Source organism: Haliotis rufescens, unplaced genomic scaffold (genome assembly GCF_023055435.1).
Source record: "Haliotis rufescens isolate VD_foot unplaced genomic scaffold, xgHalRufe1.0.p SCAF_17, whole genome shotgun sequence".
In the NCBI taxonomy this organism is placed as follows: domain Eukaryota; kingdom Metazoa; phylum Mollusca; class Gastropoda; order Lepetellida; family Haliotidae; genus Haliotis; species Haliotis rufescens.
The window spans coordinates 1,418,562-1,446,238 of record NW_025963857.1 but is presented as its reverse complement, the minus strand read 5'-3'; the positions used below and the strand labels follow the sequence as shown (position 1 = coordinate 1,446,238).

Here is a 27,677-nt window from a genome sequence, read left to right as displayed (position 1 = left end):
GTCTGCATGAAGTCAGGTCACTATGTATGCATGAATTCAGATTACTATGTATGCATGAAGTCAGGTCACTATGTATGCATGAAATCAGGTCACTATGTCTGCATGAAGTCAGATTACTATGTATGCATGAAGTCAGGTCACTATGTATGCATGAAGTCAGGTCCCTATGTCTGAATGAATTCAGATAACTATGTGTCTGTATGATGTCAGGTCACTATGACTGCATGAAGTCATGTCACTATGTCTGCATGATGTCAGGTCACTATGTCTGCATGAATTCAGATAACTATGTGTCTGTATGATGTCAGGTCACTATGACTGCATGAAGTCAGGTCACTATGACTGCATGAAGTCAGGTCACTAAGTCTGCATGATGTCAGGTCACTATGTCTGCATGAAGTCAGGTCACTATGTCTGAATGAAGTCAGGTCACTATGTCTGCATGAAGTCAGGTCACTATGTCTGCATGAAGTCAGGTCACTATATATGTATGAATTCAGATTACTATGACTGCATGAAGTCAGGTCACTATGTATGCATGAAGTCAGGTCACTATGTATGCATGCATTCAGATTACTATGTGTCTGTATGATGTCAGGTCACTATGTCTGCATGAAGACAGAGATAAGGCATCACAGAGAGAGAGAGAGAGAGAGAGAGAGAGAGAGAGAGAGAGAGAGAGAGAGAGAGAGAGAGAGAGATAAGGCATCACAAAGTAGATAGTTAAAACCGTAAGGGTTATAAACCTGTGTGGGAAATAAACGCGAAAACGAGAAACGCAATACGGATATTTTTGGCCATAAAAGCAAAATTAGCGGACCAAGAGGTGCAAAATGAAGTTATACTGTCAGTGACAAATTTCCCGGATCAAAATGATCACAATAAGGATCACAAGAGCCTGTCTACACAACAACAATGTTGATGTTCTCCCCTGGCCCACCAGATCCCCGGATTGAACCCGATAGAGCACCCTGTGGGATGAATTGGATAGACGGCTACGTCGACGTCAGTCACAGCCCTAGACGTTGCAGCAGTTGGATTTTGCGTTGCAGGCCGAGTGGGCTACCATTCCCCAGGATGTGATTCGCATACTCGTCTCTTCCATGAGCAGGAGATGTCAGGCCGTTTTCGATTCCAACAGGGGACACACGCGTTATCGATGGTAGCTGACCTTCACCTTCGACTTTTGCTATGTACCGATAACTGAGATTACTACAATCACCAAGTGTTCTTTCCAAAACATTCTGGCTCAATACCTTGTACGGTTCCTCGTATAAAAGTATTTTCCTACCTCACAAAATCTGGCTTTGCGTTTCTTTGTTTGAAGGGTAAACCCGACTCAGTACAAGACTATGGGTAATATAAAAAGATAGTTAAACATGTATTGGTAATATAAGAAGATAGATAACCCCGACTCGGTAATACAAGACTATAGTATATGAACTTGCCACAGTGGGGACACTGCAGCACGGATGTCTTCACCGAGACGCATTCTAGTCATGGTCATTGTGGATGGTACACTTTCTGAGGGAGTTGATTGTTCACGGCTGAGTAAGCCCCAGGGATTTGGCCTACATATATCAGGTACCCGCTACAACCAAGGTGTACGGTAGTCTATCAAGAAGACGGGTATGCTGCCCCACCTGTGTGACAGTGAGAATATTCACGCTGGTTATTTGTGGAAACATTTCATCACATACAGAGGTCAGTGGGAGTTTATGAATATGTGTACTATACGGCTATTTGTAATGCGTGAGAACGAAGCTTCGCTTTTGTGCTGTCTGTTGGCACGTCAATGATATTTCTGCGGGTAGTATTATGGAGCGGTATCTAGTGAGAGACATGAAACTATTGAAAAGATAGCTGCAGTCGACGCTATATATATATATATATATATATATATATATATATATATATATATATATATATATATATATATATATATAAATGAGTGAATGAGTGAGTTAGTGAGTATGGTTTTACGCCGCTTTGAGCGATATTCCAGCAATTTCACGTCAATATCGTCGTCACACCGGTCTCACAGTCACGACACACGTCATAATGTAATTCCTACAGTCCTATAGTTAACTTCCGTTGTGTTCATGGACTATTTACAGATAATACTGTTGGGGCAATGCCGAGTACAGTTGTTACACTTTAGAAAAGTTGGTTTGTTCATTATTTATTTCCTTACATATTTCCTTATTTATGCTTCACTGAACACCTTAGGAAACCCGTGAAGATCCGGGGTAGAATAGATCTTCCGCAAACCATGCTTGCTGTTAAAGGCGACAATGCGTGTCGTAAGAGGCGACTAACGGGACCGGGTGGTCAGGCTCGCTGACTTTGTTGATGCATGTCATCGTATCCCAATTTCGTTGATCAATGCTCATGATATTAAACAACAAACATACAAACACCTTATCCTATTTCCGTTTTACGTATATCTGATCAGATATTAGAATTTTCATCTGGTAAGGCATCCATTAAGTTTAATACACTCTCTAATATCGATATATTCCGTGAAGATCCAGGTCAGATTTGGTCTTCAGCAACCCATACGTGTCGTAAGAGGCGACTTAGGGGATCGGATGGCAAGCTGGATGTATATCATCGTATCACATTTGTATATATCGATGCTAATAATGTAAATCACTGGATTGTCAGATTGTTTACATATAGCTAGAACATTGCTGAGCACGGCGTTAAACAACAACAAACATAACAATACCAGGGATATACAAGTGTGACCGACCAATAAACTGTGTCTTACAAACGTAACGCAGAACAGTAAATGGGTGCCCTTAAGATGTTGTCATGTTCGTAATCACGGCGGATGTGAGGTAGCGCTCACTGAGTGAGACAGCTGAGATGGGTATACCCTTAATAAACATCTTAAAGAAGATAGCACATTGATTCTGTCTTGACAGTACTTTTTTGTCACCGGATACACGGTGTGCATATATGAGTAAGAGGTTACTGTTTTAACACCAGAACCGCAACTGTTGTGTAGTGGAAAGAGCGTCTACCCGGAGCGTGGATGGTCAGGGGTTTGGTCCCCTGACCCCGCCGTACCAAAAGACGTTACTTGTTGTTAACTTGCGAGGTGCTTTGCCTAAAGGGGAAAGGACGGCTCAGAGTCCGTATACTATGTCTGAGTGTGGCATCTATGTTAACCTGCGCATGGTATCTCAGTAGGCTAGCACTTGGGCATGTAAGTCTGGAATAGTACACGAAGCCACACACACATGTGCATGCACCCTGCAATATCAGTAAAATAGTTTTCATCGCAGCGTTAAACCCAATTTCACCTCCCCTCCCCCCTAAGATACACCATGGTTGATTTACAAGTGTAAAGCTATTGAATGGCCATATATACACGTAGAGGCATAATATATGATGTAACGTATCACATTTCAGATGGCGACCTCACAAAAGGGAAACGAAAATTGTCTGACATGTGTCATATGTCACGAGATGTTTGACAAGCCCTGTACACTTGTGTGCAATCACACCTTCTGTCGGAAATGTGTCATCAACTACACCAAGACCAGACCAGAAGCCATCAGTGCCAAGTCCCTCCTCTGTCCATTCTGCAACAAGATGACGAAAGTGTCTGCTCCTGAGAGACCAGTGGAGAAGTGGGCGGATGACGTCAAGTCTATCTTTGTCATCCAGGGACTCTTGGACTCGTTTGGTCCGGATTCTACAGGTAGATTATATACAGCCAATACTAAAACAAAATGTGTGTAAGGCATTGCCCAAAAATATACAAAACAAATTCCCATCATCATCTATATATATTTTGTGTACATTATTGTAAAATGAATCAGAGTGTGTCAAATGGGGTTTAATCCCGGGATGTTCTGGAGAGTTCACTGCGTATGCATGCTTTTAACTACAAGTATATTTTTTTCTCAAGCCCAGTTTGTTAACTACAAGTATATTTTTTCTCAATCCCACGTGTCACACAGCTCAGTGGAATGAGAACAACATCTGTCTAGGTTTTTATCCATATTGATTCTTTTGAGCTGGTGGTTCACGATCATGATCAATCATTTGTCACAGTAGAACATGCCTCACTTATTGTATCTATTCTGAGAGAAGCAAAGTAGTCACAGTAGTAGTAGAAGTAGTAGCAGCTGTAGTAGAAGTCGTAGTAGTAGTAGTAGCAGCAGCAGCAGTAGTAGTAGTAGCAGCAGCATTAGTAGTAGCAGTCGTAGTAGTAGTAGTAGCAGTCGTACTGGTAGTAGTAGCAGCAGCAGCAGCAGCAGCAGTAGTGGTAGCAGACGGTGTAGTAGTAGTAGCAGCAGCAGTAGTAGTAGCAGCAGCAGTAATAGAAGCAGTCGTAGTAGTAGTAGCAGAAGTAGTAGGAGTACTAGTAGTAGCAGCAGTATTAGTAGCAGTCGTAGTAGTAGTAGCAGCAGGAGTAGGAGTAGTAGTAGTAGCAGCAGCAGTAGCAGTAGTAGCAACAGTCGTCGTCGTCGTAGTAGTAGTAGTAGTAGTAGCAACAGTAGCAGCAGTAGTAGTAGTAGTGAGTTGGGTTTTAACGCCGCTTTGACCAGTAGGTTTCTGAACTGTAGATTCGATGTTAAAGTATAACTCACTCACGTTTCAAAGAAAATTCACATTTGACCGAACCGAGGTGCAAACGGAACACAACTACGTTATATTTGTAACACAGTCGATAGATCTGAATATATGTGATGATGATGAATAATGATTTTAGTATTACTATTCGTATTCGTAAATTCGTAAATTCGTAACTATATTGTAATCATTGCTTCTTACGGTTTTTAACAGCAAGTCCGTTTATTGCTTTTTCATTTCGATGTTTTCTCATGATCTTAATATAATCATTAAAAAAATATACTGCAAATAAATATAACAAATTCATATTTTGAGAGTTACATAATTTATCTGACGAGTTATGCCCCCTCTTGTTGTCACAACTACCTACTTTTAATGATAAATCTGGTTCAAGTCAGAGAGGAAACACAGTTGGGAACATTTTCATCATAATCCCTTTCCACATGAAGGGTATTTTATCCTAGTTTCGTAGAAGTCTCTTGGCTGTCATGAGCTGCTATGATGTCATCGTTGGAGTCGAAATGGGCTCCAGCTGGAGCTTTATTCAGATGGAGGTCTCAGAGCCAGATCAGGACAATAAGGTGGATGCTAAGGAGTTCAAAGCCACATTTGTGGATTGTTGCCATGGGAATGACTGATTTGTGCACAGGCGCAGTGTCCTGGTGGAAGAACACACCCTTCCACTGCGTTCCACGTCTCTTAGTCATAATTTCATCCCGCCATTGCCTAAACACGTAGCACGTTATACTTTGTTTATTGTTTGGCCTTTTGAAAGATAGTCCCTATGATGACCCTCAGCTTCCCAGAACACGGAGGTAATATGCGATGTAACAGTAGTGAGATAAACTCGTATGTTAAGTAGGGATACAGTTTCACTCAGCACTGTCAGCGGTTTGAAGTCACACGATAACTATACTCACCGCCAAAAGAAACGCGAGCCATAGAAACAGAACGAGAAGTATGTACATTGAGAAGAGATGTGAGACCTAGCGATATACCCTAGCTCCTCGATATAAGAGCTTTATATGTCTTGTTATCTGGCTTATATTTTATATATCATATAAATAATCAACAGATGGTAGCCGATTGTTTAAAATTGGCAAGCGTCATTGTCATTGACTCAGGTTCGATATGGCACACACGGAACACTAGAGTTTCAAGGTGAAGATCATCTGTTCTCAATATCTTGTATGGCCACCATGAGAGTCAAACACTGAGTAGCATTGTCGTCCCATGGAAGCAGTCAGATCCCGAAACCTTAGTTGTTTCTTTTAACCAAACATCATTGCATTGGAATTCCATTCGTTTGCAAGAGCATATGATTCTGGTGTATGCTTAGCTGTCATATCCGTAGTACTGCAACAAATTGTCAATTATTTGATGCCTAAAACTCTGTTAATGGACCATTCTAACAACCCTCCATCATCTACAACTTGGTCTGATCTGCTTGGTCTGAGTCCTCCTTTCCGTCGTTACGGTATTAGGATAGTAACGAGGTTTCCTTGCAGCGTATCGAAAAATAACCTTTGTAAAACAGTAAGTTTGATAGGGATCGGTTAAAGGGGTTAAGGGTCATAAACCCTTTTATGAAGCCTGAATACAACAACCAGGTGGTCGTTGTAGAGAGGAAATCTAAAAATGATTAGTCATTTGATCATCTAGACAAAGTAACGATCAATTAAATCTGCGAAGTTTCATGAAAATTCGATAAGTATTATTTTATAGTGATAACCCTTAATGTAATTTTTTTTATCTATCACTTTTTACATTAAGAGTTGTAACAAGGGTGAACCCACAACCCTTAATGTAAAACATTTTTACATTAAGAGTAATTTTTACATTACGGGTTGTAACAAGAGTAAGCACGTGACCCATAATGTAAAATTATTCACATTAAGAGTAATTTAACCAAGTCACCCGATCCCTTTAGTCGCCTCTAACGACAAGCACATTCGCCTTTTACGGCAAGCATGGGTTGCTGAAGACCTATTCTACCCCGGATCTTCACGGGTGGAAATACACGAAAACAGAATAAAAATTGCGATAGCGCCGAGAACAAGCGAAAACAGCCGAAATTTAATCCTGTATAGTGTTCCGTCCATTTTTCTGTTACTTCCTGCTCATCACGTCTCTGCTGGTTCCATCCACATCATCTAAAACAGAAAACTTTTCAAGACTGATATCCCTATAGAAAAAGAGAAAAATATCTGCACATGTAATTTATTTCGGTTAAGAATACAACTCATTCAAGAATGCGGTGATCCTACTAAGGTCTTCCAGGCTGAGGGCATCCATTGGCATCTTCCTTAAGAGCTCATGAGATAAACGCGACGACAAACAAGCATTTCCATAGTCATAGGAAATCTCAACTAAAAGTAAGCATGTGTTTATGAATCATTTACCCATAGTGACGATACCAGGTGTTTGCTAAAAGCTGAGTGTATCCTGCCCAACCGATGATACCCATCACAAACACATGCAAAGGTAAGTCAATTGTTCAACTTAACAAACACAGGAACATATGGTACAAGGCAAAATAGGGAATTGCAACAGACATGTTTTTTCCCATGGATGCGTCAAATTTGGAAATACCCTCCATTTGTCTACCGTAACCTCTTTATGGAAGCTTTTGTTGTTTAGCGCCGCACTCAGCAATATTTCAGCTACATGACGGCGGTCTGTAACTTATGGAGTCTCGACCAGACAGTCCAGTGATGGACATATGAGCATCAATCCACATAACTGAGATACGATGACATGCATCAACCAAGTCAGCGAGCCTGACAACCCGATCCCGTTATCCGCCTCTTACGACAAGCATAGTCGCCCGTTACAGTAAGGATGGGTTGCTGAAGACCCATTCTACCTCGGATGGTCACGGGTCTGTACGTTGTGGCCCTGATCAAACAACAAATGACGCTCTTTGAAATCTTCATAGAAAGAGCATGCTCGAGTATACCTCAAAATAAGTGTAATGTGGACACCAAAGACTTGAGCAGCTTAAATATTGCTTGACATAAAAGGGAAAGTTGGCCATTGGAAAGTTGAAGTCATCCCTCTTGTCATGCAGTACATACTACATATCATGTAATATTTGTTCAAGGAAGGACTATGAGAAGATTTGAGACTAGACCCACATGCTGCGGTATCAGTTGGGACGTACTGTAGCGAGAGTCTACGTTATTTCGCGTTCAATCAACGGAACTTGCACCTCATATGTTGTGAAATGTAGTAGGCTGGTGCTTCTGGCATATTGCTCGACATAAAGGAGAGTTAACTACTGGACAGTTGAAGTCATCCATTTAGTCTTTGTGGAAAATGTTTGCCACTTTGTCCGGATTAACGAGGTTTCACGGCATACAGTTACGTTGAAATGTGTGTGAATGTTGTTTTGCATCTCAGTCACCAATATTTAAAGTATATCCTGGCAGCCAGGAAACGCTCTCTCTACTAGACTATGGAGGCGGTATAATTCTTAAGTGTAGATATTGCACAGAAGTAGACTTTACCTGTCCAGATGGGGGATATTCTGTCACGGGTAAGCACTTTCCCTCTACACCGCCAGTGAGTGACACCCATACGGAGAGTGGAGGCTGTGCAGTGATGCTGTGGTAAGACAGTATATATCATTATACACTTATATCATAGAAACGAGGATTAACTAAGTTGTTGTGGTAGTTTTAATTTTCCTGTTTTTCGAAAGAGTAGCTTTATGCATTTGGCATAACAGACTTAGTAATGGGAGTATTAAGCAGCCCCGTCTGAGGTTTTGGAGTTTGACCACCGCTTGCTGGATGATCTCAAGGATATCCGATCTTGCACATTTTCATTATAGTCCTGGGAATATGTTTATTAACACACCGCCTAACTCGAGAAAGAAATAGTTAAGGGTGACCCTCGTATATAAGGCCAAGTTATATAAGGTTATTCGTAAGGTTTCTTTGTCATTGTAACTAATTCCGCTATGTATTTAACTAAAAGCAACAAAACACTTTCCAAAGCCACAATAAATTTCTGACAAAAGCAGCGTCCACTGTACGGTTCCGACTGTATTATGAACAGTTGTTTATGAATCACTATCAGATAGGGAGGATTCCAGATGTGCGCGGGAAGGTGATAATGTCCTACACCACTGGTAACATCACAAACACATGCAAAAGCAAGTAAATTGTTTACCTGAAATAAATACAGGAACTTTTGGTAAAGTCAAAATAGGGAATTGCATCTGACAGTCTTGTCACTGATGCATAACATTTTGAAATGTCATCCAAATGTGTACTGTAAAACTTTCTGAAAGCTCTACTGAGGCTTAGAATGTTGTAACCTTCATTAAACCACTTTTGAGCAAGAATCGTATGACGTGAATATACTTGGATATATATTCATGTCATGAGGGTCATTTATAAGGGGGCGGTCGGGGAGCCTAGTGGTCAAAGCGTTCGCTCGTCACGCTGAAGACCCAGGTTCGATTCCCGACATGGGTACAATGTGTGAAGCCCATTTCTGGTGACCCCGCTGTGATATTGCTGGAATATTGCTAAAAGCGGCGTAAAACCATTCTCACACATTTATAAGGTATATGTATTGTGTAAACTGTTCTTCAAATGTTTCAGATGGGGACCTCTCAGAAGCTAACAGAACATTTCCTGACCTGTACAATATGCACAGAGGTGTTTGATAATCCCTGTACGCTTGTGTGTAATCACACCTTCTGTCGAAAATGTGTCGTCAACTACACCAAGACCAGACCAGAAGCCATCAGTGCCAAGTCCCTCCTCTGTCCATTCTGCAACAAGATGACGAAAGTGTCTGCCCCTGAGAGACCAGTGGAGGAGTGGGCGGATGACGTCGAGCCAATCTTTATCATCCAGGGACTCTTGGACTCGTTTGGTCCTGGATCTAAAGGTACAGTAGTAGTTGTGTCTCAACAGGCTGCAATCTAATTACCTGAGATTTGATATACAAAAAGTAAATTTAACTGAGAACTGTACCTATATGTATTTCTGCACAGGAAGAACAGTATGTTTTAATGTGATACTTGTTATTATTGTTGCTTCACGTTTGTCCATGGTGTTTTTGGTGTATTTGCCGAAATACATCCTCATCTTACATGGTGGCAATGTCTGCAGTAACAATATCATCTAGTTCACATGAGCTGTGTAAATATTGGAGAAGAACTTGGACAGATGTAGATTCAACAAATAACATAGAAAATACATTGTAGTGAAAATAGAATAATTGTTGAAATACACCACATATAGATGGCTCCTCTTCTCCTCTCACTACACACACCACATTGAAGATTAATATACATTTGCAGATACAGCCTCCTGCAGCTACTGTAGGGAGGAAGAGGAGACAACTCCAGCTGTTGTTTGGTGCTCGGTCTGTGATGAGGCACTCTGTGACAAATGTACTGGAGCTCACAACCGGATCCCCTCATTACGGAAACACAAAGTCATTGACCTCTCCGGCGAGGTCAAGGTCAGAAGAAGAAACAATGTGACATGTAAAGAGCACAAGGACGAAACTATCAAATATTTGTGTAAAGATTGTAATAAAGCTGTTTGTCAGACATGCTGCACTATCTACCACAGGAAATGTGACTCGGTCGTCACACTCGAGTCGGAAATGATGGCTGTGAAGACAGAGCTGGTGAAGATGAAAGATACTTTGTCAAGGAGAAGACACAAACGAAACACACAGGTGCAGAAAAAGAAATCAGTGATGGCAGAAGAAATACGTCAACATTCACAGACGGAATCCGATATCAAGTCTGCAAGTCTGAAGGCAATACAAGGGATAAAACTCAAGGAACAGAAACTTTTGGATGAACTGAAAGAGATGTCAGACAAACACATCGGACAACTGGAGGCAGACATTAAGTCAGGGGAGATGTCAGTACAGATGTACCAACAACAGGCGGAGCTGATAGACCAGGCTCTACAATCTGAGTGTGACATGGATGTGTATGAGATGTATCAGGGATGTGAGGCGGATGATGTGGAGGCTGTCAGAGACGCAGATGTGAAGGAGAGAAGAAGAATAACCGGGGTCACATTCAGACAGGACACGGACAAGCTGAGTAAATCTCTGGACGGTCTACAGCTGGGTGAGATAGACATCCTGTATGAGGATGAGCTGGACCTGAAGGCTACTCCTGTGTTACACGACACCATTAACGTCAGAGTAGCAGGCGACAGTACCCAATCATCCCCGCGTGACGTGACAGTGATGGTGGTGAATGACACGGATACAGTTGTAGTCACCGACCACAACAACCAGAGTGTGAAGTCCTTCTACATCAGGAATAACCAGACACGTCACAGTAAACTCAGTCTGCGTGGTCGACCATGGAATCTGACAAAGTTGACACACAACCAGGTGGCCGTCATTGTCAGTAAAATCAATCAGATCGTAACAGTAGAAGTCAACCCTGACCTGGTGCTGCTGTCAACCATCACAGCCAGCAAACGGTACATGGGGATAACGTCCCTGACACCATCAACACTAGCAGCTAGTTCCCAGTCTCCTCCCTGTGTTGATATCCTGGATATGGCGGGAAACGTGCTGAGGTCAATCAGTCCATGCCACAACCGTAACAACATCTTACAATATCCCAACTTCCTCTGTACCACGAGGACAGGAAACATCCTGGTGTCTGACGGTGGAACCAAGTGTGTCGCGTGTCTGACCCCCGAGGGAGATGTGGTGTTCACCTACAGCCCTACAGGATACACAGCACTGAAGTCTCCCCAGGGTATCACAAGTACCAGCACAGGTGACATCCTGGTGACAGACTACCTTCTACACAGAGTCATCCATCTGACGGAGTCAGGACAGTTTGTCAGAAGCATACCGCCCCCAAAGGACGGTATCAAAAACCCCAGGGGTGTGTGTGTAGACGGACATGGCCACGTGTATGTTTGTCTAAATAGCGGAGTTATTAAGGTGTTTACATGTAAACGCTGACAACGTGTGTTTGTGACATATATATGTGTATAGAACTCTCTCAGGTTCCTGTCGTCTTTAGGAAGGAATTCATAAAAGCCCAAACTGTATGATACTGATTATCCGCAAGTTGCCTTATGGATAACGAGATGTAATTTAGTCTATCTCAGAGCTGTTTTTTGTGTTAACCTGTGTGGGGTGTGTCAGAACCTAGAAAATTTGAAACATTGCAAACCCAAAGTCATGGCATAATGAAACGATGTATTTTTTTGTGTGAAAATAACTTAATGTCTGTAGTATTCTTTTCCCCGTTGACGGTCATACATGTTTTGATTTTACTTGTATGTGTTATAAAAATTTATGTTGATAGACCTGAAATTGGATCTGTATCAATATATTTTTAAAGTTCTGAAAGTTCTGTTTTGGACTTTCCATGTTTCTCTCAAAATACATCAACATAGTGAAGTAATCAGGATTGCCGAGACGCGTGGTGGACGGTCATTCATTTTTTAATTTTACTTTTACGTGCTATTAATCAATGTCGATAGACCTGAAATTTGATCTGTGCATATATTTTTAAAGTTCTGCAGGTTCTGTTTTTGACATCTGGTAATTTTAGAAACGGCTTCTATTGACATCCACAATGATTCATACTTCCATACTGTAAGAAGTGAGTCAGTATGATTTTACGCCACTTTAAACAGTTGTTCAGTTATATTACGGCATGTTATCTTCATGTGGAATAAGAGCCAGAAGTGATAGAGACCTGAGACATTTATTAAGTTTGTCAAACCCACCAACCCATGATCGTATGATTCCAGTACGCTTTGCACAGACAACCCCTGTCTTCCCCTCGCATTATCTTCTCCTCCTCACTGACAGACACCCCTGTCTTCACCTCGCATCACCATCTCTCCTCACTGACAGACACACCTGTCTTCCCCTCGCATCACCTGTCTCCCCCTCACTGAAGAGACACCCCTGTCTTCCCTCGCATCACCATCTCCCCCTCACTGAAGAGACACCCCTGTCTTCCCTCGCATCACCATCTCCTCCTCACTGACAGACACCCCTGTCTTCCCCTCGCATCACCTTCTCCTCCTCACTGACAGACACCCCTGTCTTCCCTCGCATCACCATCTCCTCCTCACTGACAGACACCCCTGTCTTCCCCTCGCATCACCATCTCCTCCTCACTGACATACACACCTGTCTTCGCCTCGCTTCACCTTCTCCTCCTCACTGACAGACACCCCTGTCTTCCCCTCGTATCACCATCTCCTCCTCACTGAAGAGACACCCCTGTCTTCCCCTCACATCACCTTCTCCTCCTCACTGAAGAGACACCCCTGTCTTCCCCTCGCATCACCTTCTCCTCCTCACTGAAGAGACACCCCTGTTTTTCCCCACGCATCACCTTCTCCTCCCCACTGAAGAGACACCCTTGTCTTCCCCTCGCATCACCTTCTCCTCCTCACTGAAGAGACACCCTTGTCTTCCCCTCGCATCACCTTCTCCTCCTCACTGACAGACACACCTGTCTTCCCCTCGCATCCACTTCTCCTCCTCACCGACAGACACCCCTGTCTTCCCCTCACATCATCTCCTCCTCCTCACTGACTGACACACCTGTCTTCCCCTCGCATCCCCTTCTCCTCCTCACTGACAGACACCCCTGTCTTCCCCTCGCATCACCTTCTCCTCCTCACTGACAGACACCCCTGTCTTCCCCTCGCACCACCTTCTCCTCCTCACTGAAGAGACACCTGTCTCCCCTCGCATCCCTTTCTCCTCATCCATGACTGACAACCCTGTCTTCCCCTCGCACCACCATCTCCTCCTCACTGAAGAGACACACCTGTCTTCCCCTCGCATCACCTTCTCCTCCTCACTGACAGACAACCCTGTCTTCCCCTTCCCCTTCCTCGCATCACCTTCTCCTATCACTATCTCCTCACCACTGTCAGACACTCCTCGCCTCTATGCCTCCATCTCCCATCTGGGATTTGAAGCCACGATAATAGGATCCTGATAGGCACTCCTGACTTACGCAGCTCTGCATATTGTGTTTAGTAACTGTATTTACAGTGTTTGAGTGTTTGAGTGGTGATGTGATGTCCATGGATTATGATTTCTGCTGCTGTTGCACGTGCGCCAAGCTTCGTCGAGAGCTGATCGTAACGATACGAGGTTCACGACTCTATCCAATTACGTGGGGACCTAAGCGTGTACTTTTGAAATCGCTTGCAAGTTTTAAATACACGATAACTAGAATTTATATTGAACACACAATGCCATTTACAAATGTAACATATTTGGAAAAACACTTTCTTAATTAAAGTATAGATTCTCATACTTTTTTTAGTTGAGTCCCGTCCGGGATTCCAACCCACACTGCCAGTGTTATCCCAAATATATTTGGTACAAGGATTTATATGTTTAACCGATCCTTAGTTTCTTCTCGTCAAAGGTTTATCTAGCTTTTTTAAACGCGAACATTGTTACAGGTAACAGGCTGTAACAGGACATAATGCATATCACGTTCTGAGCTTTTAAGGATTTTGGATATTGGAAATGATAAAATAGCTAATTTCACTGTGACGTGTCGCCGTATCCGAGGTCAACTATTACACGTCATCAAATCATACTAATCGGATTCTAGCCACGCTGGAGACACATGCTCCGATAACATTAGTAATCATTCTCTTGATTGTCAAATAAGAACTTTAGATCAGTCTATTCCGAGTAACAATGAACCGAAATGTTGATTCAAGATAAAGTGTAATTGATAGCCAGCTACATTCTTAAACAATAATGGAGCTCTTAAACAATGGAGGACGTCACAGATATTTTTGAACCCGTGGATCGATTACACTGAACCAGGTTCTATCTGGATTAACAGGGTATTACGGTTTACAATTACTGCCTGAATGTTGTTTTACGGCTCAGTCCGCAATATTTCAACTGCATCTTGGCAGCCTGGGCCAGAGAAATCAGTGATTGACAGCATGAGCAACGATGCATGCTGTTTGGACACGGTGCCACACGATTGGCAATGTCAAACGTCATACCCCCCTCCACCCCCCACCCCACCCCCACCCCCCATCTTCAGTAGTCGGCTGGTACAAGAATGGTGCACTAGAGATCTACTCAAACTGTGGAAGATCAAATTTACTCTCATGATCGCACAAAGTGTACTTCGTTATAATAACCGAAGAAGTATTTATTGTAGTAGGACGACAGTACATATCAACCTGGTAAGGCAAGGTTGGGCAAAAAAAATTCCTCTCCACATCTCTCCGAAGAGTCCCACAAATGTTCGATTGGCTTCATGTCAGGACTTTTGGTTGGTCGGTTTGTTGTTTAACGCCGCACTCAGCAATATTCCAGCTTTATGACGGCAGTCTGTAAATAATCGAGTCTTGACCAGAAAACCCAGTGATTGATATCATGAGCATCGATCCACGCAATTAGGATCAATGACATTCATCAACCAAGTCAGCGTGCCTGACCACCCAGGCGACAAGCAAAGTCGCCTTTACGGCAAGCATAGGTTGCTGAAGCCCTATTCTACCCCGGATATTCACGGTCCGGACGTTTAGCCGGCCAAGGCATAACATCCACTTTGTTAGCTTGCAGGAAGTGCCGTGTGATGCGTGCGGTGTGATTTGTGGCATTGCCATGCTGAAACGTCATGTTGGCGTTGGCGTTGAGGTAAGGGACACCATGCTGAGCAGGAATCTCGCCCCTGTAGCGCATCGCATTCATATTGTTACTAATAGGAACAAGAGCTGTGCTATGACCGTGTGCAGTTCCAGCCCAAACCATTCCGATCCAGTTCCTTAAAAACGATCTCTGTCAGAAACACAAGCGCCAGCATAACGTTCATTCATCCGTCTATACACCCAACGTCGACCGTCACCTCTGGAGAGTGTAAAACAGGATCCGTCACTACAGAGCACTCCCTGCCATTAACGTCGAGTCTAACGCAGACGTGCACTAGCCCACTCTCGACGTTGGCTAGAAACTGGCCCAACGTATGGCCCCTGGCTCTCAGACCATATTGTCACAGCCGATTGCGAACAGTTTGTTAAGTGCAGTCACAGTTGATGGGAGAAAACGATTGCGTAAATGTGACGTCCCAATATAGCGGTTTATAGCTGGCGTTGTTAGACGTGGACGTCAACTCTCGGACTCCAGTTGCATTGTAACGTTCCCTCGGACGTTGTACTGGCCTCACGGACGCACCAACATGTAATGCAACGTCTGCAGTACGCATGCCTACTTGCAACATTCCGATGGCTCTGTCACGAGTGTATCTGGGGATTCTTGGCATTTGTTTTAAAGATAAACGTAGGAAAAAGAATGTGTTTTCCGGTGTTTTCTCGTGTGTTCTAATAAGGCACCCTAACATTCATGCATACGTATTTTACTCGTGCGACGATCGTGCGTTTCGCATGTTTACAGGATTTGGGTTGTTATTGTAATAATGCCGTTATTTCAAGGGAACTGTTCCATGAAGAAATTATAGGTTTGCATAATATTAGCTAGATCATAATTTTGTTGGTAGGTGTGACTGTGGCAACGGTATGGCCATGTCAACGCGAACTGAGTCCAAATGTTTGCATGTTACTGCCTGGGCGAGAGAGAAAATGGAGCTGAACCTTTGGGTTTCGTAACTCAACATGAAAGATTCTCAGTAAAGTTCACCAACATACAGTTGACGCTCCTGGAAGTCAGCTTGGCAGGCCCATAAGACGATAACGAACCACTTCATAAGTATGTTCCTTCTTTACTGATGATAATAACTATAACCATAGTAAATTTTGCTGCATAGATTAATATTGACATATCCTTATCATTGTACTGCATCAGATATTCTTCTAAACTGTCAGCGAGTGAATAAAGTGTGATCAGTTCCAAAGACCTGCAATCAAATTAACAAATAACTAGCACAAAACTGAAGGTGAAAATATTTAATTTGCATACCATTTCTTAACATACAAAAGTGCTCAATTAATACAATGTGTACACGGACTTCACAGAGACGTGCTGGCCATAATAACCAAGATCGAGGAGCAATGAATTATGACATCTGAACATAATTTATTCCGGTATGGTAACAAATTTATACAATTTCATATCACCGATTAAGAACACTAGTCATGTGGCATACAACCGATTTACCAGATGGATCCATGGAAGGCTAATAAACATTATCGTCGTCCTATACCATCATGTGTGGTAACTGCAATTAGGGAATACTTTCCATCTGAAGAAGTGGCAGAATTCAAGTACCTTTGACCACCTAAATACATCAATCACTTATGATTCTAGGTCACACATTAGACACTTATGATTTCAGTTCATACATCAGACTTATGGTTCTACTGACAGATAATGTCTGAATGCGTCTTGTGAGATATAATTTTGCCTTAGGAACTGCCACTATAGTTAAGAAGAAATGTCAAAATTATTTATAAATACATGCACAAGATTATGTGTCGACATATTTAAACGAGGATAGTCCAGGTCAGAGCTGTGGACATATTCTCACAATGTTATTTATTAGATTCCCTGAATCATAAATCTCATAATATCCCATCAAGATCCAGGCTATTGCATGTCCATTCGATTGCGATAAGTACCATGGATCAACTGGACATGATTGCTTTGATTAACAGGATTACGTCAGCAAGGTTTTTGTCCAATCAAAAGGTCAGCATGTAATTTATTTCGCAAAACTGGATTTGTCTCCAGATATGTATGTGCAGCAGTGCAGAGTGAGAAGGAAGCCATCAATCATATTGAGTTGATACGGTATCCTTCCATCAGCCATACAGGCCATGTGCCATACAGCTTATAACAACATAGGATATGCATGACAGGACCACAAATCCCCTGCCTTCTACCTATCAATATGGACTGTTCCACACAGATCATTAACTGTGTTTATGTTTAAGTTTGAATTATAGGGAACACCAGGATTATAATTATGAATGATCTTGTGCTAATTCATTTCAGATTGTAAGAAAACAAATTGTAAATCAGAAAAGTAATTAATAAATGAGTATGGTTTATTCAACATAATATTATAAATAAGAAACATGTTTAACAAGAATTAATAACATAATTCAACATTCAACGCATTAATGAGTTTCCAAGCTTCAATACGTGACCTGCAGCATCAAGGAACTGGATTGGACTTGTCCTTCCTTGGGTCAGTTGATCTTTCAGTCTCTGGAGACTATTGTCAACCTCACGGTAGACCAGCTTTCTACTTGGTTCAGGTGCACCAAGGTTGATCTGCGCCAATTTCACCTTGTCAGCTTTCTCAAGTATCTCAAGATACAGGGTGTTTATCATAATAGAATGGAGATATGATGGCCTTGATAATTGGAAGAAGAGTATCTGTTAATATTTGTCTGAAATGATTATCCAAAGATCACTATGAAACCTAAAATGGTTACAATTACGGAATTAATAAATTAAAATTTGATTCTGACCAGAACAAATATATTGAATGTTAGAATAGAACACATTCATGACACCTGATACTTCAGATTTAGTATACATTCGTGTTTAAATGGCATTATGTAAGGATAATGCTCAATTCGTATCCTTTTTAAAAACCCTTTAACAAACTTTTGACCCAAGATAACATATGACTGCCGACGCACATAGACATGTCATGGACTTTGTACTTTGTGCACAGTGTCCCACCCAACTAGCGGGGATCACACAGGTTGTCATTATGTCCACGTGAAACACGAGATATTCAGACAGTTCTCGGACTACGGTTACCAGAATCTCATCACAAGCAAGGTAATGTTGTGTGCAGGTGTATTTGCCTCGTGTTTTCCTGGCTGGGGCTGGGTATCCAGTGTGTCAGATCTGTCTGTAATGTGCTTTGTTAGGTAAATGCGATCTAACTTACACATTACACCCTGAGTTGACTTCATATTGGGTAACATGTTTCTTGATATATGCCTGCAGTATAAGCACATGTGTATCTTGTCAACTAGATCAGGCCATGCCACCTTGATAGCAGTGACAGTATTGTTGTGTTATATGTCATGTAGAGATGTGTCTGTGTACACGTCTGTGGGGTACATGGCAAACCCGGAAGTTAAACCTGGGTATGGATATAGAATAACTGGGTCATGATAGCGCGTTAATGATTGTTCTGGTTAAAACACGACCACTGCTTGAGTGGTAATACAAATATCATGGGAACGTATTTACTGCCATGAAATGTTTGTTAGTGTATGTAATGTTGTGAAACTATTTGTTTGGCCAAGCAAAGAGTTCAAACCGAAACCTGCTGTAATTAAAACTGAACAATTGGAATTTACAGGAATCAAATCTTCGTGCAAAACCTCTTTATTCATAATCACGTTGATATTAAATGACTCATATATCAGGTAAAACATCATCTATGCCTTGCTTGGACTATTGTAACGGTCCCACAAACAAGTTCAATTGATACTGCAGACGTGAAATTGATGTAGCTCTCGGTATACCATCCTATAGTAATGCTGTTTTTCGTGGGATTATCTGTTGAATAGACATCGTCACAGCAGTTCCGGGTAAAACTGTTCCCCAGCAACTCATGTTTCTTGTAACATGCGATTGAATGGATTGGGTGGTCAGACTCAGTGTCTGCGTCACCGTACCCCGACGTGATATCAACCACTGTCTGATCCAGAATGAATAGATCTCCAGGATAGAACTCGGATATTTTACTGACTGTTGTTAAGAAAACAACAACCAAGAAACAATGTTTGAAATTGCCTGGCCATCGGGTTTGAGAAAGTTGTGCTTTCAAATATATATTTTTTACTTATTATTGATACTGAAAAGCCAGTAGAATGCAAGATTTTTACAATGTAATGGAAGAATGTTTGCTTACGGAAAAAGTAACTGTGCTTCATAAAGTTTAGTAGAATAGTTTTATTCTGAAATTTAATCATATCTTTCAACACATACTCATGAAGGTCTTGATTCAATTTAAGTACGGCGCACAATTTGGGATGTTTCTGTGTTTGTTAGGAGTATGATACTAACACAAGTGATTTTTTGGTAATTATGACAGCTTATTATGAATGTTTAGCTATCGGGTGGTCATAAAAACACTTTTGTTCAACCGTAAATAACACTTACGCAATGCCACGCCTTGCTGAAAATCACCGTCTACACGCCGTGTGTATGCTGCAAACAGGAATGAAGAATAACGAAGTTGTCAGACACTTTAGTGTCATTCGAAACACAATAACCCCTCTTTGGAGATGTTATCTACAGTAGGGCAACATTTATGACTTGCTACGGGCGGGTTGTCCACGTGTGACGCCACCTCAACAAGACACCACAATCGGTTGGTGCATCTAAGGAATCGACACCAAACTGCCCCATTCAGAACACGGAAAATACTTGGTTTGAGATTAAGTAGTGGCAGATCCGTAAGCAATAGGTTGAGGGAGCACAACGTGCAGCGACACGCTTGATTTTGCTTCCACGTCACCGTCAGGCACGCCTTGGTGTAGATAGCATCTGAAGTTCAGACAACAAGACTGAGACAGTATTCAATATTATCACAGTTATATCTCCAAATGTCAGCTTTTGTGGGAGAAAATCGTGAAGTTATACATGTTTTAGACGTTTACCAAACCCACGATCACGGGTATGTTGTTGACAAACCTAGAAACACACTCAGGACCAAACTGGGATTCCTACGATCATACGACATAAGGGACACATCTCCCGCACGGCGAATTGCGGCACCTAACACGACTGGGCCATGTTCCACTAAACAATCAAGTTTAAAGTCCAGATATTATCATACCTAGACGACTTCACATGTATAAACATGGACATCATTTTCACCACAGGAATCCTATTTTGTGAAATATACATCAACTTTCCTTTTAACTGAGTGCTGTTGTATTAGCCGAATGCCTTCGTGTCCATGGTATATTGCCCCAAAATATACAAAACAAATCTCTATATATTTTGTGTACATTATTGTAAAATGAATCCGAGTGTGTCAAATGGGGTTTAATCCCGGAAATGTTCTGGAGTGTTCACTGCGTATGCATGATTTAATTATTTATTGTTTTCTCAATCCCAGTTTGTTAACTACAAGTATATTGTTTTCTCAAGCTCAGTTTTTTAACTACAAGTATATTTTTTCTCAATCCCACGTGTCACGCAGCTCAGCGAAATGAGAACAACATCTGTCTAGGTTTTTCTCTACATTGATTCTTTTGAGTTGGTGGTTCACGATCATGATCGATCAAGTGTCACAGTAGAACGTGCCTCATTTATTGTATCTTTTCTGAGAGAGGCAAAGTAGTCGCAGTAGTAGTAGTAGTAGCAGTACTAGGGGTAGCAGCTGTAGCAGCAGTCGTAGTAGTAGCAGGAGCAGCAACAACATCAGTAGTAGTAGTAGCAGCAGCAGTAGTGGTAGCAGTTGTCGTTGTGGTAGCAGTGGTACTAACAGCAGCAGTAGTAGTAGCAGCTGCAGTAGCAGTAGTAGTAGCAGCAGCAGTAGTAGTAACAGTCGTCGACGTCGTCGTAGTAGTAGTAGTAGGAGCAGCAGCAGTAGTAGTAGTATTAGTGAGTTGGGTTTAACGCCGCTTTGACCTGTAGGTTTCTGAACAGTAGATTCGATGTTAAAGTATAACTTGAGCTGCTGAAGTATTGCTTGACATAAAAGCTAAAGTTGGCCATTGGAAAGTTGAAGTCATCCCTCTTGTCGTGCATTACATACTACATATCATGTAATATTTGTTCAAGGAAGGACTATCATAAGATTTGAGGCTAGACCTAGGCCTACATGCTGCGGTATCAGTTTGGACGTACTGTAACGCGAGTTTGCGTTATTTCGCGAGTTCAATCAGCGAAATTTGTACCTCATATGTTGTGAAATGTAGTAGGCTGATGCTTCTGGAATATTGCTAGACATAAAGGAGAGTTAACTACTGGACAGTTGAAGCCATCCATTTAGTCTTTGTTGAAAATGTTTGCCACTTTGTCCGGATTAACGAGGTTTCACGGCATACAGTAACGTCAAACGTGTGTGAATGTTGTTTTGCGTCTCACCAATATTGAAACTATATCCTGGCAGCCAGCAAACGCTCTCTCTACTAAATCATGGATGCGGTATAATTCTTAAGTGTAGATATTGCACAGAAGTAGACTTTACCTGTCCAGATGGGGGATATTCTGTCACGGGTATGCACTTTCCCTCTACACCGCCAGTGAGTGACACCCACACGGTGAGAGAATGCTGTGCAGTGACGCTGTGGTAAGACAGTATATAGCATTATACACTGAATGCTGAATGGTTTATCTGGGTATTGATGCGTATAGAAACACGAGCACATTGCAACTAGTCATCTTATTTATCAAGTATTCCCTGTTGAGGTTATTTACAACTCTCTGTCCAAGATCACAACCGTAGGTCGTGTGTGGTTTGTTAGATTCATTCATATACAGATCATGACGAGTCAACGTTAATCGATAATTAAGTGTATTTGTTGTCAACAATGTGTGTGTATTAATACCCTGTACTGGTTCATAGTCACCACAATCTCCAGTGTGTCACCTGCATACCTACATTCTGTTTACAACACGGAAGTCAGTCGTCTACGTTCGTTATGGTAATGAGGGCCAGTGACCCAGTAGGAATATGGCGGAAGATATTTAAACGTGTTTCGGGGCGGTCGGGTAGCCTGGTGGTTAAAGCGTTCGCTCGTCACGCCGAAGACCCTGGTTCGATTCCCGACATGGGTACAATGTGTGAAGACCATTTCTGGTGTCCCCCGCCGTGATATTGCTGGAATATTGCTAAAAGCGGCGTAAAACCATACTCACTCACTCACTCACTCAAACGTGTTTCAGGGCCTAGACGAGTCAAGAGAATGTCTCAAAAACCGGTTATGATATCAAACCGTTACACACTTAAGAATAATTAAGACTTTGCAGTTGAAAACTGTACGATTTTCACTTATATCATAGAAACGAAGATTAATTAAGTTGTTGTGGTAGTTTTAATTTTCTTGTGTTTTGAAAGAGTAGCTTTATGCATTTGGAATAACAGACTTAGCATGTGGAGTATTAAGCAGCCCCATCTGAGGTTTTGGAGTTTGACCACCGCTTGCTGGGACATCTCAAGGATATCCGATCTTGCACATCTTCATTATAGTCCTTGGAATATACCCTTGAAATGACCCTCGTATATAAGGCCAAGTTATATAAGGTCATTCGTAAGGGTTCTTTGTCATTTTAACTAATTCCGATATGTATCTAACTAAAAGCAACGAAACACTTTCCAAAGCCACAATAAATATCTGACAAAAGCAGCGTCCACTGTACGGTTCCGACTGTATTATGAGCAGTTGTTTATGAATCACTGTCAGCTTTCGCTCGTCACGCCGAAGACCCGAGTTCAATTCCTGACACGGGTACAATGTGTTGAGCCAATGTATGGTGTCCCCCACCGTGATATTGCTGGAATATGGCTAAATTCAGCTTAAAATCACACTCACTCATGAATAAGGTATATGTATTGTGTAAAATGTTCTTCAAATGTTTCAGATGGCGACCTCTCAGAAGCTAACGGAACATTTCCTGACCTGTACAATATGCACAGAGGTGTTTGATAATCCCTGTACGCTTGTGTGTAATCACACCTTCTGTCGAAAATGTGTCGTCAACTACACCAAGACCAGACCAGAAGCCATCAGTGCCAAGTCCCTCCTCTGTCCATTCTGCAACAAGATGACGAAAGTGTCTGCACCAGAGAGACCAGTGGAGGAGTGGGCGGATGACGTCAAGCCGATCTTTATCATCCAGGGACTCTTAGACTCGTTTGGTCCTGGATCTAAAGGTACAGTAGAAGTTGTGTCTCAACAGGCTCGATCTAATTTTCTGAGATTTGATATACAAAAAGTAAATTTAACTGAGATCTGTACCTATATGTATTTCTGCACAGGAAGAACAGTATGTTTTAATGTGATACTTGTTATTATTGTTGCTTCACGTTTGTCCATGGTGTTTTTGGTGTATTTGCCGAAATACATCCTCATCTTACATGTTGGCAATGTCTGCAGTAACAATATCATCTAGTTCACATGAGCTGTGTGAATATTGGAGAAGAACTTGGACAGATGTAGATTCAACAAATAACATAGAAAATACATTGTACTGAAAATAGAATAATGGTTGAAATACACCACATATAGATGGCTCCTCTTCTCCTCTCAATACACACACCACATTGAAGATTAATATACATTTGCAGATACAGCCTCCTGCTGCTACTGTAGAGAGGAAGGGGAGACAACTCCAGCTGTTGTTTGGTGCTCGGTCTGTGATGAGGCACTCTGTGACAAATGTACTGGAGCTCACAACCGCATCCCGTCATTACGGAAACACAAAGTCATTGACCTCTCCGGCGAGGTCACGGTCGGAAGAAGACACAAGGTAACATGTAAAGAGCACAAGGACGAAACTATCAAATATTTGTGTAAAGATTGTAAGAAAGCTGTTTGTCAGACATGCTGCACTATCTACCACAGGAAATGTGACTCGGTCGTCACACTCGAGTCGGAAATGATGGCTGTGAAGACAGAGCTGGTGAAGATGAAAGAGACTTTGTCAAGGAGAAGACACAATCGAAACACAGAGGTGCAGAAAAAGAAATCAGTGATGGCAGAAGAAATACGTCAACATTCACAGACGGAATCCGACATCAAGTCTGCAAGTCTGAAGGCAATACAAGGGATAAAACTCAAGGAACAGAAACTTCTGGACGAACTGAAAGAGATGTCAGACAAACAGATGAGACAACTGAAGGCAGACATTAAGTCAGGGGAGATGTCAGTACAGATGTACCAACAACAGGCTGAGCTGATAGACCAGGCTCTACAATCTGAGTGTGACATGGATGTGTATGAGATGTATCAGGGATGTGAGGCCGGTGATGTGGAGGCTGTCGGAGACCCAGATGTGAAGGAGGGAGGAAGAATAACCGGGGTCACATTCAGACAGGACACAGACAAGCTAAGTAAATCTCTGGACGATCTACAGCTGGGTAAGATAGACGTCATGTATGAGGGTGTGCTGGACCTGAAGGCTACTCCTGTGTTACAGGACACCATTGATGTCAGAGTAACAGGCGACAGTACCACATCATCCCCAAGTAACGTGACAGTGAGGGTGGTGAATGACACAGATACAGTTGTAGTCACCGACTACAAAAACAAGAGTGTGAAGTCCTTCTACACCAGGAATAACAAGACACGTCACAGTAAACTCAGTCTGCGTGGTCAACCATGGGGTCTGACAAAGTTGACACACAACCATGTGGCCGTCACTGTCCTGGACATCAATCAGATTGTAACAGTAGAAGTCAACCCTGACCTGGTGCTTCTGTCAACCATCACAACCAGCAAACAGTACTTGGGCATAACGTCCCTGACACCATCAACACTAGCATCTAGTTCCCGGTCTCCTCCCTGTGTTGATATCCTGGATATGACGGGAAACGTTCTGAGGTCAATCAGTCCACTCCAAAATGGTAACAACATCTTACAATGTCCCGACTTCCTCTGTACCACAAGGACAGGAAACATCCTGGTGTCTGACGGTGGAACCAAGCGTGTCGTGTGTCTGACCCCTGAGGGAGATGTGGTGTTCACCTACTACAGCCCTACAGGAGACACAGCACTGAAGGATCCCCAGGGTATCACAAGTACCAGCACAGGTGACATCCTTGTGACAGACTACCTTCAACACAGCGTCATCCATCTGACGGAGACGGGACAGTTTGTCAGAAACATACTGACACAACAGGACGGTATCAAGGACCCCGAGGGTGTGTGTGTAGACGGACATGGCCACGTGTATGTTTGTCTCAGTTGGAAAGGAGTTATTAAGGTGTTCACATGTAACCACTGACAACGTGTGTTTGTGACATATATATGTGTATAGAACTCTCTCAGGTTGCTGTCGTCTTTAGGAAGGAATTCATAAAAGCCCAAACTGTATGATACTGATTATCCGCAAGTTGCCTTATGGATGACGGTGTACTATTCAGGATATCTCAGTCACATGCATGTCTCACAGTACACGATACATCAACTGTGTTTTAAAGACATCTCCGATACGAGACCTGTCCATGTTACTCTCTAATACATCAACATACTGAAGTAATCAGGATTACCAAGACGTGTGGTGGACGTCATACATTTATTGATTTTATGTGTACATGTTATTAATAAATGTCGACAGACCTGAAATTTGATCTGTGCATATATTTTTAAAGTTCTGCAAGTTCTGTTTTAGAAACGGACTTTGTTGAAGTTAAGTAAAACAGTGAATCAAAAGCTTGAAACCCTTTCCATATTCACAAGAAATCTCTTCCGAAAGCATTTCTTATAAGTCAAGGTAAATAATCAAGAAATGAACTGAATTCAAAAGTTACTTCACCTCAAACTCAACAAGAAGAAGAAATAAAACTGTTATCAAAAATATAATTTATTTTTAAGTTTTTGAAAAGTTAATAGCCACCAATCTTGCTGCGGACAGCCACTGTTCGTCACACCAAGCATGTTAATTCTGCAAGCAAACACAACGACCACTTTTGCAACGTATTAGGTATCCAAGCCACAATGGCTGAGAGCTCTGTTGTAATTGTTGGATTTATTATTATCATTATTTCCCCCCGATTTTTTGTTGTACAAGGGACATGTCAACAGTCAGAGTTATTTCTATTATCACCATATACAATCAGCTCACTACGTACAAGGGGTAATCTATTCTCACTATAACATTTATATTGATGTGAATTTCAACTTAAAATCCTGTGTTTGAATTACAACAATGATAAACTGCAGATGTAAAACGTTTAACAAATCAATTCTAAAACTGTACAATAAGATGACATGTATTTACACAATATATAAAAGAGACAAAGCTGAGTACAAAAGGAGGAAACATGACATCAATAATGTGACTGCAGGTGTATAACAACACAAAACCCACATTTTCTCTGTGTGACCAGGAACATTGTTTTATTTCATCTAGCTCCTAGACCCGGAGGTAGAGTCCCTGAGTTATTATTTCAGGGTGACGATGTTACAGATTTATTTTCTTCTTTTCTTCGTACCAGGCAAAGGTCAGTTGAATCAGATATGCCCGATGGTTATTGGGGATCTGGCACTATGTACAGCCCCAGTGCTTATTTTCATTGACCTGTTTAAGTCCGTACATTTACACGAGGCCTGCGTTAAGTCTCAACTCTCACTGAGAGGAAGTATGTTACTTCAGAACTACACAGGTACAGCATGGTCTTGAAGCACGACTACATATACTACAGCATACCACGGTACTCGTTGCTAGAGATGTTCTCGAGGGAAACAAAAACACAATGTCAGCTGTTAAATATCGAGCAGTTATTCTCCTCTGGACCCTTCCTACAGATCTGAAACTGTGTTTGTATATGTGCAACACTGAGACAGAAATATGTCAACATCAAAGTTGTGTATCACATCACATGGTTACATTATGCATTCAATATTATCCGACTTATAATATCTCTATTCTGTGATGATAAACACCCCAGAGACATTTGCCGCCACAGCTTCGTTTCAGTTGTGACATGCCCGTCCACAAAGACTCCTAGGCACATACTCTGTACAGGACATAAAGGCACAGTGGCGATTTAGATAAAAGATTGCCTTGTCTCTAGCTCACCTGATCTGTAGCTCACCTGGATATGTAGTCAACAGTTTAAAATGTTAGCAACGAAGATTTGGGAGAATTTAGGAGGATCACATTTAGCAGTAACAAGAACAAAGATCTGATGTTCATGAGATATCCTGCGAACCGCGATTCCAACCCCAAATCATGCGCAGCAACACTACACACGAATTCCGGCACCTGCGATGATTGCGACGCATCCCCCCCCCCCCCCCCCCCCCCCTCCCCCCCAACGTGCCCCGACAGCCTCCCACCCCTGGTGAAATATGTGTGACTTTCATAGAGGTTTATGTGTAGCACCCACGAGAAATATATACATTAGTATATAAATATAGTTTTGGAAATCCTCAAGAGGAATTTAGCAATATTCC

General features: G+C 42.0%; 1 protein-coding gene across 1 annotated transcript; it reads left to right on the top strand.

Annotated features, from left to right (window-relative positions):
• Positions 1 to 3,397: 3,397 nt before the first annotated feature.
• LOC124151734 lies at positions 3,398 to 25,847 on the top strand. Its single transcript, XM_048397307.1, has 6 exons — positions 3,398 to 3,712; positions 9,204 to 9,495; positions 9,911 to 11,482; positions 18,257 to 18,366; positions 23,140 to 23,431; positions 23,846 to 25,847. The coding sequence occupies exons 1-6, from the start codon at positions 3,650 to 3,652 to the stop codon at positions 25,501 to 25,503; spliced, it is 3,987 nt and encodes a 1,328-aa protein (XP_048253264.1). The 5' UTR covers positions 3,398 to 3,649; the 3' UTR covers positions 25,504 to 25,847.
• Positions 25,848 to 27,677: the final 1,830 nt, after the last annotated feature.